This window comes from Mixophyes fleayi, chromosome 4, assembly GCF_038048845.1.
Source record: "Mixophyes fleayi isolate aMixFle1 chromosome 4, aMixFle1.hap1, whole genome shotgun sequence".
Taxonomy (NCBI): domain Eukaryota; kingdom Metazoa; phylum Chordata; class Amphibia; order Anura; family Limnodynastidae; genus Mixophyes; species Mixophyes fleayi.
Genome location: NC_134405.1, coordinates 142,568,224 through 142,582,086, shown reverse-complemented (window position 1 = coordinate 142,582,086; position 13,863 = coordinate 142,568,224). Strand labels below are relative to the sequence as shown.

The following is a 13,863-nucleotide window of genomic DNA, read 5'->3' as shown; positions in this document are numbered from 1 at the left end:
CAGAGAACTGGTTTAGCTGCAGTTTGAAATAAGTTTAGTGAAGCAGTCTTCCCACAAACATACATAGCACATACCTCGCCCGCCCCCAGCCTCAATTGAGGAAGGGGAGCGCTAAGGCATAAGGGACCGTCTGCTAATAACCAGTTTGAAAGCATAGAAGCCAACATTTCAATTCTATGCCTGGGACACTTTTTAGCTTATCAGCTACATCGGTACCTGTCAAACACAGCACACACCAGACTAGGCATAGGGCCATAGGCAGCCATGTGGCTCATCCTGCATTGCACACTGTAAGATAACTGCTGCCTCTTCTCTTGACTCTTATCTTAAGGGACATACGGTATAAGGATGTGATTATAATACATTTGTTACACTTTATTAAGTCACCCAAACATGCATTAATGCCTGAAGCACAGAAATGAAAATAGCGACTGTACATTGGATCCTAAACGAAGAATAGAAGTACTGTACAACATTAGAATAGGGGACAATACTCAGCTGTGTGAGTGTCCTGCAGGAGAATGTTTAGCTCTATAGCTCAGCTGTTCCCTATAGAGGCAGGTGATTTGCAGACGCTCCCTCAGTAAAGGTCTGCATGACATCTACAGTTTTATGGCCTTGCATTATGTTTATGGGGAGCTGTATGCGCACCCTGTGTGGTATCATCTACCGTACAGCGCCCTTCATCAGTACGGTAAGTGTCTGCTACCCGGGAGGAGGTTGGTGAGCGATCTCCAGGAATCGGGCTGCAATAAACATGTATCTGGCTTGTGAGTAAGAGCCGAATGCGTTGTATTATGTATTCTATAGGGTGTGTGAGTAATAAGGGTCCACTGATGTCCAAAACACATTAGAATAGAATCAGCATCCCCAGCTATGGCAAGTGGCAAACACTAGGAGGTGTTCTGATCTCTCTAATGGTCCGGACATCAATGATAGAGCTGGCACATTTCCCGTGGATTAAGTAATATTACACAAGTTATTCAATGTCAGCCAAAATATGATGTATTGTCTGTCTCTAAGTTAGCCATTTATATTCGAAAGACAACAATTGTGAAATAAGATACTATGAAGTATTTACTTTATTTTGGTAATAGCCAGTACACTTCTAATAATTTTGTATGCTCTGTTTAAAGTCGTCACTAAATCATGGGTGGATTTCAGGTGGTCTTCCAGGATTGACAAACTGGCCCCAGTTTGGACAAATGTTTAAAAGTCAGATGTTGTAAATAATAATTGCTGAAGAGACTTGGCAGTTATTGTTTAATACACTTCTGTGTGAAACAAATGCAATCAATAAATAGCTGTCCATGGTTTTTTTTTTTGGTTTTTTTTCTTGCAACAAAGAACAACTTGGCTCATCAGAAATAATTTATTATGTGCTATATTGGATTCTGCCATATTCAGACCTTCCACCTCAAACATGATGGAGTGGGATTTTCTCACCCTGATAGGTAATTTATCACATGGCAGTTTCCCTCCCTGGAGACTAACCTATACATCGGGTACATTACTAACTAACTGTGAAACAATCTGCACTGTTATATAGTTCTGAGTTTGGCTACAGTTTTCCATAGTAAATGCAATCACAGTGGAAATTTAGAAGTTGTGTTATTGAACTTTAGAAGTGGTGGGATGAAAAATGTAAAGGGAATGGAATTTGATCAAAGCAAAATTAAAACAGAATCCCATGACGCAGTATAAGTCAATAAATGCAATTGCTTAAATACCAAAAGGTTGGGACATGATCACAACCTTTTGATATATAAGCGGTTGCATTTTGTAACATAGTGCGCTGTGGCATTCTGTTTTGATCTTTCTATATTGGGAGATTTTCTTGAACTTACCGCCCACATTCCCACACTGGCAGCATATCACATAAATCATAATTAGCAACTTGACAAAGTTGGTTTCCGGGAGAGGTGGGCGTGATGGGGCCTGCCCCCCTGTGACGTAATGATGCAAACGCGTCATTTGACAGCAGGGGGTGGGGCCAAATGCCGCGATTCTTCGGGAATCGCAGCGTTTGGGAGCTAATTCTGCCCACTTCCAAGTGGGCAGATCCGGAATATTGCCACACTCTCCCAGGAGTCCGTGAGACTCTCGCAAAATACGGGAGTCTCCCGGACATTCCGGGAGAGTTGGCAAGTATGACATAAATACATTGCCCAGAGCAGCACTGTTCTTGTTTTTTTATTTGTTTTTTGATGGAATTTGATAGTTTTACAATGAAGGCAGTAGGAGAAGTGGCTGTATGGCGTACCACCATATACACCCCAACTTTGACCTCTGTCATTCACTGTAGGATACACAACCTTTGTTTTGAAAACAACCGTGCATGTTGCTTCTTAATAATTTATCTTATATTGTGAGCTTTCTAAAAATTATAGAAAACTAAATATTATGCTGCACATCATATTTGTTTTTGGGGTTTTTTCTGTCCAAACATGCACACTCTTTTTCACCATTTATTGATTGCTGCGTTTACATTTTCCATGCACAGTGTATTTTCTATACTATGGCAAGAGTTCAGCTATTTCTATTTTCTCAACAATCTGAGGAAAAGTGATGCGATCCTTTACCTAAACTAGGGCATACAAGTGATAAATGCCATCTACATGGGCTGGGACAAAACAAGTATGCAATGCACTGTTTCTTAGATTGCACACCTACTCCTGTGTCTGAAATCCTTTTTCAATAAAACTTGAGATATGGATCATGTGAACTTTTAATATGGCAGTATTTCACTAATGCAGAATATATAAAACCCGATTGGGAATTGAAACGTGGCCAGATAGAGCATATCTAGTTGTATGCTATTGCTTATTATTAACCCTTACTTTACACCATATATATGTTAAATGTACTACTGCATCATAGAGAGGCCATATAATTTAATGGTCACTTACATTTACACATGTCTGTTTGTGTGCCTGAGGCACTCGGGCGCAGGCAGAAAAAAAAACAAAAAACAGAGCGAGAACGTTTCGGCAGCACTGTACTATACAGCAGCCGGGGCGCTGTCAAAGAAGCGTCCGCAGCGGTGCTGTATACAATACAGCACCGCCACGGATGCTTCTTTGACAGCGCCGCTGCTGCTGTATAGTACAGTGCCGCTATGTGGGGCACTGAGGGGAGGGGTTTCTGGAGACCCAGTAACGTCCCCCTGCGTGCGCCCCTGGCACTCGTCTATTGCTAAAAATTATGCTTTTACTAGTGTTTTTGAAGTGCCTCTAAAACTGAAATTTTCAGGTATAAACCTTGGAGATAAAATACATTGTCCAATGTTAGCCTGAAATTCCATTGCAGCTCTGTGAAAAATAAAATATTACCTCCCCACTCAATTACAACTTCTTTCACATCATTGAGAATGTATTTTGGTGGGATCTCATACAGGTTGTAAGGTTGCCTGCTAAGTTAAGCATGGTAGTATACTGCAAAGTAAGGAAGTAAAGCATGGTGATGTATACTTTTCAGCTCAGAAACACAAATCGCGTACACTGGGAGATCCCGGAGGGGAGGTCAGCTGGCAAGTGTGAGAGGGGGAGTGGTGACACAATCGCGTCACAGTAGTCTCACCTTTGGTCGTGATTTTGCGGGTTTCCACAGCAGGGGCGGGGCTTACTGTCGGAAATTGTGTAACTAAGCCCTGTCTCCATCCGGGAGAGAGTGCTTGCGCTTCCTTTAGTTAGGAAGACTCCCCAAAATTCAGGAGCCTCCCAGACATTCCGGGAGAGTAGGCAAGTATGGCTATATATCAATATCAAATGATGACTTTTCTTTCTCTTTAAAATGTGGATTCAGAATACTAAGGTTGGGTTTTCTGTTATAATATTCTCAATTGCTCCCTTCAATGGTAATGATAATTCTCAGGTATAAAATACAGTTTACAAAAGATTTTTTATAAACATTACATCCAGGGCTATTGAGACTGTGACTTTTAATTTCTCTAAACCTTTTTGCACAGTAGCATTTTCAACGTGAAGAAGCTCTAGCAGAAGCATAATTTTAGAGTTCTGCATAGAACTATTGTATTTCAAGACATAGTTATGAAAGCAAGCAGGAAAAAAGCGGAGTAAGCAAGATTTTTCTTTCTTATCTGTTGTCACAGCCAAATTTACAGAACAGTTCAAGCTGTCCAATCTCTTCCTGATCTCTTTTGCTAGAAATTTTGAACGACTTTTGTACTGACTGCAAATAGTAAGTGCTTATAACTGAGCTAAAAGAAGGGAGGAAAAGTGGGCGGCAGAGAGAGTGACACGGGTGTCTTGTGAGCAGAGAAAGGGAGCGGAGCTCAACTGTGGACAATAGTAAGTCTTGTTTCTTCTATTTCACAGTAATTCCTCTAGTTTGACATGGAATCACAAAATGCCATGAAAAGGTACAGGTCAGATAAGATAAGGTAAACCAGAGAGAGAAGAGCTGAAAACCACTAGATTAGCAGACAAAGGAGATAATATTGTGACTAAAAGAAGCAAAAGAAAATTAGAAGAGTTGCTTTACATTGTTACCCTCTGCGGTTAAAAATAAAAAATAAAATACTGTGTATATTCGAAGCCAACACATTCTTCTAGTGCTTTATTTTTTTAGACCCTAGTTGACACAAGTTCCAGGACAACTGGTTTCCTACAGTTGCTGGCTGCTTGTATGTTTCAAGAAACTACCATCCCTTACTGCAGCCTAGGTCCAGTCTGCAGCATAACCGAACCCTTGCTCACTGTTCTGTATACAATTGTCGCTAGTGAATAATGCAGAGCCGTAACTAAGAATTCTAGCGCCTGGGGCGAGAAAGAGAAATGCCGCCCCCTAGCCCTCAATTTTAGCCTAAAATATTCCTAAATAGCGCCCCCCTTCAGCGTTGCACCCTGGGCGGGCGCCCCTGTCGCACAGCCCTAGTTACGGCCCTGGAATAATGCCATTGATTGGCATTGTCCACTTGCAGCACTACAACTCATCATTGAGAACCACAACCCCATTTCACTGCATACAGAATTCTAGTTTTCCATGTGAGCATTCTATCTACATGACACATGAGAAACCAATTAAACACAATTTGGATTTTCTGTTTGTATAAGATGATTGTATGTTTTCAACGGTGAGCGCTACCTTGCAAGATAGTAGCAGGAGTATGTCTATAAGGAGGGTAAACTGAGAGCCATTTTAGGCAGCAGGTTTTTGGTGGCCGTAAAATGTAGGAAATTGATTTAAAAAGCCAAAAAGGTAATACTTTTTCCAGTGAAAGAAGTCATCAGTGGCTTCTACCTTACTGGCAGACGGGTGTATCCTCTTTCTCCAAGGATAAAGGACACACTGCTCATAGTTGTTAGTGTCCGTGATTAGTTTGCATGGTGATATGCTGTCTATGAGATTTTGTGTGTGTGTGTGTGTGTGTATATATATATATACATATCATCTTCCGCCTCTGGAGCTGGATCCATTCATATTAAATATGAACCCAGATCCTGGCCAACCACTCACAATATACAGACAATTAAACAAATATTCCAGCTGCTTGATGTTCTCTCAGTGACGATATGATACAGTATGATACGAAAATCTGTTGGCAGCAATTCTCATACAAATGATATCGAGGTTAAACATGAGGTGGACCTACACAATATTAGGTAGGTGATTTTAATTTTGTGGCTGATTGGTGTATATACATTTAACTATTGGTTTATGATGTGGGACAAAGGCCTTTCTAAAATCGAAGTGAGCTACATTCATCATCATCAGTTATTTATATAGTGCCACTAATTCCGCAGCGCTGTACAGAGAACTCATTCACATCAGTCCCTGCCGCATTGGAGCTTACAGTCTAAATTCCCTAACACACACACACACACACACACACACACTTGGGTCAATTTGTTAGCAGCCAATTAACCTACCAGTATGTTTTTAGAGTGTGGGAGGAAACCGGAGCACCCGGAGGAAACCCACGCAAACACAGGGAGAACATACAAACTGCACACAGATAAGGACATCATCGGGAATCGAACTTGTGACCCCTGTGCTGTGAGGCAGAAGTGCCAACCAGTAGGCCATACATCTATGTATTCCCCTTTATATATTTGCATACAGTCCAGAAAAGTCAAACAGATTTATTTGAAGTGACCTCTATTCAGAAAATCAATTTTGCTTTAGACCTTGTAAGTTGTGGATTTGAGATATCCTAATACTTTTTTTCAGCAGCATTTTTTTTCTAATATCATGGGGGGTTTCAATCACTGTGTGCCAATAGATTTCCATGTTATGTTTTGGAAACCCTGCTGCTGTTGTCGGAATAATAGCACATATTAGTAATTGCTTGCAGTGGGATGGTTAGGAGTGTCAAAACTCCCTGTTAGTTTTTGTGACACTTTGGTATATAAGGGTTACAGTCCATCATCTACTATTTATTCAATGCTCAGTGACCAATTTTAGCCTTGCCCTGCCTCTCTGTATGGCATGATTGATAATTGGAAGCAAAGAGCGTTTTATATTTTACCAGGTAGGAGATAATCCTACAATAAACCCCTCCACTTTCCAAAAAGATAATTCCATCAACATGGAGTTGTTTCACAATAAGCCACCACTGTCCATGACCATATTCTTTCAATTCTAAATGAAGAAGTCACACAAAATGTAGTACTAAAACTGGTTGGCAGGCTTAAAAGTATTACAATAATAAGCTCTCTATCATTGCTTAAAAAGCCTTGAGTGACATAACAGTTGGAAATGTATGCAATACCTTTCCACAAATAAGACTAAAATTGGAAGCAATAACAAGTTCAGACACTGAAATATAATAAAAAAGAGATTCTGCCCAGTATATCTTACAATCTAAATAGGTAGGTGGCAATATACATATACTAATAGGTAACAGTGAGAACAACTGATGGTACACGAAGGGCTAGATTTACTAAGCTGCGGGTTTGAAAGAGTGGGGATGTTGCCTATAGCAACCAATCAGATTCTAGCTATCATTTTGTAGAAAGTACTTAATAAATGAAAGCTAGAATCTGAGGCAATCTATAGGCAACATCCCCACTTTTTCAAACCCGCAGCTTAGTAAATCTAGCCGTAAGTGTAGTCAGGTTTGGGCTTTGTAGCAGTGCTACGAAAGTGAAAACGTGTTATTTTTGCAGTGGGTATGACATGGTGCTGATTTAATTAATTCCTGTAAATGTGAGGCTTCCATGCCAATAATATGGATCTATTAATGTACAGTACCTGTACTGAACTAAATCAAAAGATTAATATATTATGATAAATTGGGATTGGCATAAAAAAAATCTTGCAAATGACTTATTTTGCAGCTCTTTTTACATATGTAATAACAGTAACTTAAAAGAAATCTCATATAAAGTGTTCTTTTCCTGTTACTGCAGGGTCGTTACCTCACTTACCAAACCAGTTCAATGCCTCCCGACCTTGCTATGACTACAACTTCTGGATATGTCCCTGTGGGTCAAGCTCTGACTACCTCACCGCTGTCTCCAAATGTGAAGAAATACTCCAACACGGTATCCTTGTACACAAACCCCTCAAACTCCGAAAGCTGTCTGTCCTCCCGTCCACTTTTACTCTTCCTTCCCTGGCTGGGCTCACATGCTCGATCTCAGGAAAAGTATATTCAGTTGTACTTTAAGTTGGGCTTTGATGTGTTAGTGGCAGAGAGCTCATTGATACACTTTCTGTGGCCCAAGACAGGGTTAGAGTACGCAGGGCAGTTGATAGATCTTCTGATGGGAGAAAAAGATCTCTGCTCCCGCAGACTTTACCTCCATGCAGTATCCATTGGAGGCTACATATTTGCACAGATGTTGGTGTGTTCATCCAAAGAACAGCGTGACATGCTGGAGATGATTCATGGCCAGGTGTTCGACAGCCTTGTTGTTGGCAGCATGGAAAAGATGGCAACAGGTGAATAATTTATGTTTAACATTTTAAAGTGAACCTATCAATCAACCCACTACTTTATTAAAATTGAATTCAATTCCCCCCAGAATAACGCAAAAAAACCAGCGGCAAAGATTGCTGTCCTAACGGTAATTATGCGTCCTATTACCATAGTAACGGTAATAGTGCACAGGCCTCGTTACGTTTGGCAGCAACATGGCCAATTGAATTCCCCCACTATGAATCTGTCCTTTTTTTTTTTTTTTTTTCCTTTCAAACTATGTAGCTATAGTTTCTGTTGGTCAGTACATATTTGCACTGTACTAGTAAATAATCCCCTCATGTCTCTAAGAAGTGATCGGTTACAAGTAAGACCCAGACCATCTCTGCACAGCGCCCTTAGTGTATATATATTTAATGCTGTATCACATAATATGCTATACCAAAAATAACAGTAAGTGTTTGAAAAATCTTTTAAGAATATGCAGACACATAAGCTCATTTTGCAAATATATTTTACCATGGCCAAAATATACATCAATCATATATGGTATTCATGTAAGCATATATTTAGTGGGTGGAATTAAATTTAGGAAAGCCGCTAAAGGAAGATTCAAGAAAAACTGAATTTTGTTCTCTCCCACTTTTTTATTTATATATATATATATATATATATAATGTCTTATATTAAAAATATAACTATTTGATTCTAGTAGAAAAAGAAAGATATCTGACCAAAAACATTAAATAGGGAGGTTTGCATTTGTCCTTTTCCCAGGTGTAATGGTTTATTGGGAGCTGCTTAAGTTAAGAGGCATCCACCCTGGAAATAATCTTTTCTTGTTCGTATTGGGAACCAGCTCTGGCTGTCTGGTGCCGGGGCGAGTGGTGCACGCTAGCTATTTTAAAAATGTATTTATTAGCATAACTTTTATTCATGTAAATTGCCTATTAATTTCAATTGGGTTAAAACATGCTGGAAACCTCATTGAAATTAATGAACTTTTAAAATGAATTGTAAAAATCCATGCCACTTGCATCTGGATGCTTTGGCAAACCCTAGAAAATGCTCTTGTCCGCATCAACTGTAGGCATATTGCATGTGAACCACATATCGTTTCTATGCATCTTCACAGGTAACCAGACAATGATGTGTAATTTCCCAGGTTTTAGGACTTTAAAAAAATAAGTCTGTTTACACAAAAATCTTTCTCTGGTTGCCCATTCTGTGGGTGATCATGACTGTATATTGAATATACTGTTGTAACCAATTGTTACTCTGTAGAACTCACACTTCCATTGTTTTATTTTCTCACAGGTATAGCTCAAACGGTTGGCATCCCTCTTTTAAAATCATTGGTGGTACGGGGATCACTACTTTATTTCTCACTCCTAAAAGCCCAAACTGCAGACTACTATGAAAGAGGAATTCAAGCCTTTTGGGACAACCCAATCAACTGCCCTGCACTCTTCTTCTATTGCATGAATGACACGATGAGCGATCATAAAGAGGTGGACAAAATTCTGCAGGAGTGGGAGAAACAGGGGATCAAAGTGCAGGGCAAGAATTGGGAGAATTCTGTGCACGCAGGGCATCTCCGTAGACACACGGAGGAGTACACCAATATCTTGAACAGTTTCCTTTGTGGTCTAGAGGCCAATGTCCCTAAAAGCAGACTGTAGCTGAAGGACTGAACAATCCTACCACTTTGGTAATGAGCGATCTTATGAAAGTTGCTGGAAAGTATATCTGATTACAGTGGAAGCATAATGGTTATTATTTTTAGTATAAACATTTATTTATATAGCGCCAGCAAATTCTGTAGCGCTTTACAATTGGGAACAAACATTAATAAGACAATACTGGGTAATACAAACAGACAAACAGACAGAGAGGTAAGAGAACCCTGCTCGCAAGCTTACAATTTATAGGATTCTCTATAATTTATATAATTCCAATATATTGTCCCTCTCTTTCTCTTTCTCCAAGCACAGTCAAGTTTTGTGTTAAAGACATTGTCATTTTAAATCTGCCCTGCAAAGTTGCCAAATATCACTGATTTGCAGAATGCGCACACTGATACATTTACCCCCTAGACTTTGAATGTATTGAGCTTGGGAGCTCAGATTTAGGCCTGTGGCATTGAGGTTTTCTTTAGTGTCCGAATTTAGCCAAAAAGTTCTGCACATTTTGAAATTCCATTCAGGTTTCAGGCTTTATACAATATATAAGAACTGTTCTACATGTAAGCTATTGGTGTAATCTGTTAACTAATAGATGTCTGGACTTTGTATTTTTATATTTAGTCTAATAATGTATCAAGGATGTACTATGGATTGTTATTGTATACTACTGTAAATTTAATTTACAGCTCTACAGACCATATGTGGCGCCTTCTGAATAAAAGATAATAATTAAGATAATACATAGTTTATTTTTGAATCAGAAACCTAAGATTCTTATACCATGGTTTATAGTAAATACCTGTTGGGGAAAAAAAAGAGGAAAGTTTAAATCGATAATTAAATGTAAAACTGTTTATTGTATAATCAAAATGGAATGTTCCAATCTCAGATACGCAAAGTATGTTTTATATCTAGTTTTATCAATGCAGTACAAAGTTGTTGGTGGAATGGTCAGGTAAATAGCCATGCTTGGGGGCTATGCAAGTCTGAACTTGTTAACTGCACAAAGATCTCACTTTACAAGTATTGAGATAAATAAAAGTGGATCCTGGGTCTACCATTATAGTATAAAGAAATGTTTTGCATTATAACAAAAACAGTGAAAAAGATGCATCTATCTAGTGTTTCTAGAACTTCTTTGCCTGTTACTTTCAGGATGGCAGCAGTACATTGTCAGCCATCCTCTGAAGGAATGGTTTCTCATGTTTCTTCTGGAGATTCATTAAAAATTGTCCGTCTTCATTCTCAAACTGTATCTGTTTATTTTATTGTATATACTCCAGAATATCCAGAGAGTCTAGGATTTCCTTGGTTAAAGATTGAAAATAGACAAATATTGTAAAATGGGATATTAGAATAATACACTGACTCTCCAAAGTAAATTTAAACTCCTTCCCTTCAAAGCTCTCTATCAATCATCCCCCTACATCTCCAGCCTCATCTTTACCTACACACCTTGCCGCCCCTTTCGCTCATCCAATGACCATCGCCTCACTACTTCACGGATTACCTCTTCCCACTCCTGCCTCCCCAGCTGTGGAACGATCTCCCACACCCTATCAGGTTAGCCTCTACTCTCAAAGGCTTCAAGCCTGCCCTTAAGATGAATTTCTTTATTGAAGTCTATCAGCCTTCCTCCTAGCTCCCTTGTCTCAGCTTTCACCAACACTCACCCAGTTGATACTACACTATTAGAGTCTCCCCCTTCCCTTTAGGATGCAAGCTCTCACGAGCAGGGCCCTCTTTCCTTGTGTTCTCCTACTATTCAATCACACTCCTTAAGCTCAGGTCTACTTCACACCGGTCACTACCCTCACACTCACTACCTCATAAATAATTTGATCTGCATTAACATTTTATCTGTATTTTTGTTTATTCAGTATGTCTGGCCTTTGTATTGACTCTTCATGTATGGATCACTGCTTTCTGTATGTCATGCACAGCGCTGCAGACCTTTTGTGGCGTCTTATAAAAAAAAGATAATAAAAATAATACCCTTGACCACAACTACTCTTAAAAATGTTTGTCTTCAGTACTATTATTTTGCTAATGTGCTTTCTAAAAAAAAAATCAACCAAAGTCCTGTCTCCTCAGATGGGTTATGTATGCTTCCTAAGGGAAAAACATCTTCTCTATCAACTACAGCAATGAAAGAATACATGAAAACTTATAGAGTGATTCATTAGATAGATCCCCTACCTCTCTAGCTGTATTCTGCCCAACACCACCTCAGAGGTAGGTAACAGTAGTTCTCGCACAGCGATCTGCCTCCAATAAGTTACATCATGTCATCTATTCCTACCGAAAGTTGTTCTTCGCCAAAACAATTATGATATAGGCAATGAAAAGGGCATTTCAGTAATAGAGGCATGGGCTCTAAGAACTTTAGACCTGGTACCAGGAATTTAAAAGCTTTTCTGGGATAATAACCAGAAAACAAATCCTGGCCAAATTCTGTGTTTCAAATTATCTCAGACAAGCATTCTGGTCCAAAGCCCACAATTTAAACCTTATTAAAAAGATTGCTGCTACCTCATCTGCTAAGAAGTTGAATAACTTAATCATTGGCTTTTCAACTCATGTGATTTTGTTGCACATTACAAACTATGAGCCTGATTCATTAAGGATCTTAACTTGAGAAACTTCTTATTTCAGTCTCCTGGATAAAACCATGTTACAATACAAGGGGTGCAAATTAGTATTCTGTTTTGCGCATAAGTTAAATACTGACTGTTTTTTTTCATGTAGCACACAAATATCAACTTTAAATGTCAGTGTACAAATAAGCTATCAAGTATTTGTGTGCTACATGAAAAAACAGTCAGTATTTAACTTATGTGCAAAACAGAATACTAATTTGCACCCCTTGCATTGTAACATGGTTTTGTCCAGGAGACTGAAATAAGAAGTTTCTCAAGTTAAGATCCTTAATGAATCAGGCCCCATGACTTTAAGTTGTGGCACTGCAATCACGTAAATGACAACGAGACTGCTTTCTTTATGGCATTGAAGTATTTTATCTATACGAGTTATGGGTTTTATATACCATTTTTTTTTTTGTGGCTTTTAAATCATATTCGATCTGTGGGTATACGTAATTAATGATCTTCAGAGGGCGGTTTTTTTTAACAAATAGGACATGACCATTTAAATGGAGCCAATAGTGATCATTCTATTCTTTTGAAGAGGTTGCTGCTATGCAATGAATCTTGTAAGGAGATAATATTGATTGCCACTTTGTATTTGTGGGCTTTTTTTTTATATATTGGATACAATTAACTATATTCCGCACAGCTGAAACAGCATCTGTGCAAAAGAATACACATACTGGGATACAAATATAATTTGCCAACTCTACCTACCTGGGTGCCAATACAGTGACTACTAGAGCTTATCTATCCACATTTGCCATAACTTGGGAGGATATTGCCAATCCAAGAATGCAGACAAGTTAATTAGCAGATGCTTCTCTCCAGATCACTGGGTGTATGATCACATCAGTTTTGCCCATACAAACACCTTATTCTGAAAACCCCTTATTCTGACTTATCAATTGTTTATTTCCCAGTATATGCATCCAGTACAGTTTTAGCAATCTTATTTGTTACGAACTAGTGTGTTTTTTACTAAAGCCGGAGTCAAAGTTAGGTGAATAATAGTAAAGTTTATTAATATTGACACAATTGGTGGCCATATAGCCCTTAGGATGGAGAGTAACAAGGCAAAGTGCACAGCAAACAGTCCCTGTTATGGAATAAAAACAGCCACAATAACAGAAGCAAAAGCTACTGAAGTGTGATAAACTCACTTTCAGTTCATAATCCCTAGTGGCAGGTTTACAGGGTAAAAAGCTGGAAGGTGCAATGAAGAAATAATCCAGTCAAATAGCAAGCAGCCAGGATCAGGAATCTGAAGACAAGCAGGAAACCAGGAACAAACTGGCAGGACCCTGGAACAAAAGGCTGGATCAGGCCAGCAATCAGACCACTACTATTTACATAGGTAAAAACAATAACTAATAAAGAACAGAGCAATGGGCAGATATATAAAGCAGGAAGGCAGGTGCAGGAAATAAGGTGATTGAGCAGATTAACTTCTCACAGGTACGAAGTCCACACGTGAGATACTCTAAAGAACAACATATTTGTGGGTGGGTGTACTTTTAAAGCCACACTAAAGATCACTAACGCCATGTTTGCTCCATAGTGATATCACTGAACTGCGTTTGCACCTTTATGTAATTCTTTTCTGCTTCGTGAATTTGCGTGGCAAGATGGTGCCTTACACGCATAG

General features: G+C 39.0%; 1 protein-coding gene across 2 annotated transcripts; it reads left to right on the top strand.

Moving 5' to 3' along the window:
- The first annotated feature begins 565 nt into the window (after positions 1 to 565).
- On the top strand, positions 566 to 10,308 carry LOC142152171 (transmembrane protein 53-like). 2 transcript variants are annotated; one of them, XM_075208523.1, is made up of 3 exons: positions 566 to 694; positions 7,374 to 7,908; positions 9,203 to 10,308. In XM_075208523.1, the coding sequence occupies exons 1-3, from the start codon at positions 596 to 598 to the stop codon at positions 9,565 to 9,567; spliced, it is 999 nt and encodes a 332-aa protein (XP_075064624.1). In that variant the 5' UTR covers positions 566 to 595; the 3' UTR covers positions 9,568 to 10,308. The 2 variants fall into 2 exon arrangements, with proteins under 2 accessions (XP_075064624.1, XP_075064625.1); XM_075208524.1 differs by lacking the exon at positions 566 to 694 and adding an exon at positions 3,988 to 4,310.
- Positions 10,309 to 13,863: the final 3,555 nt, after the last annotated feature.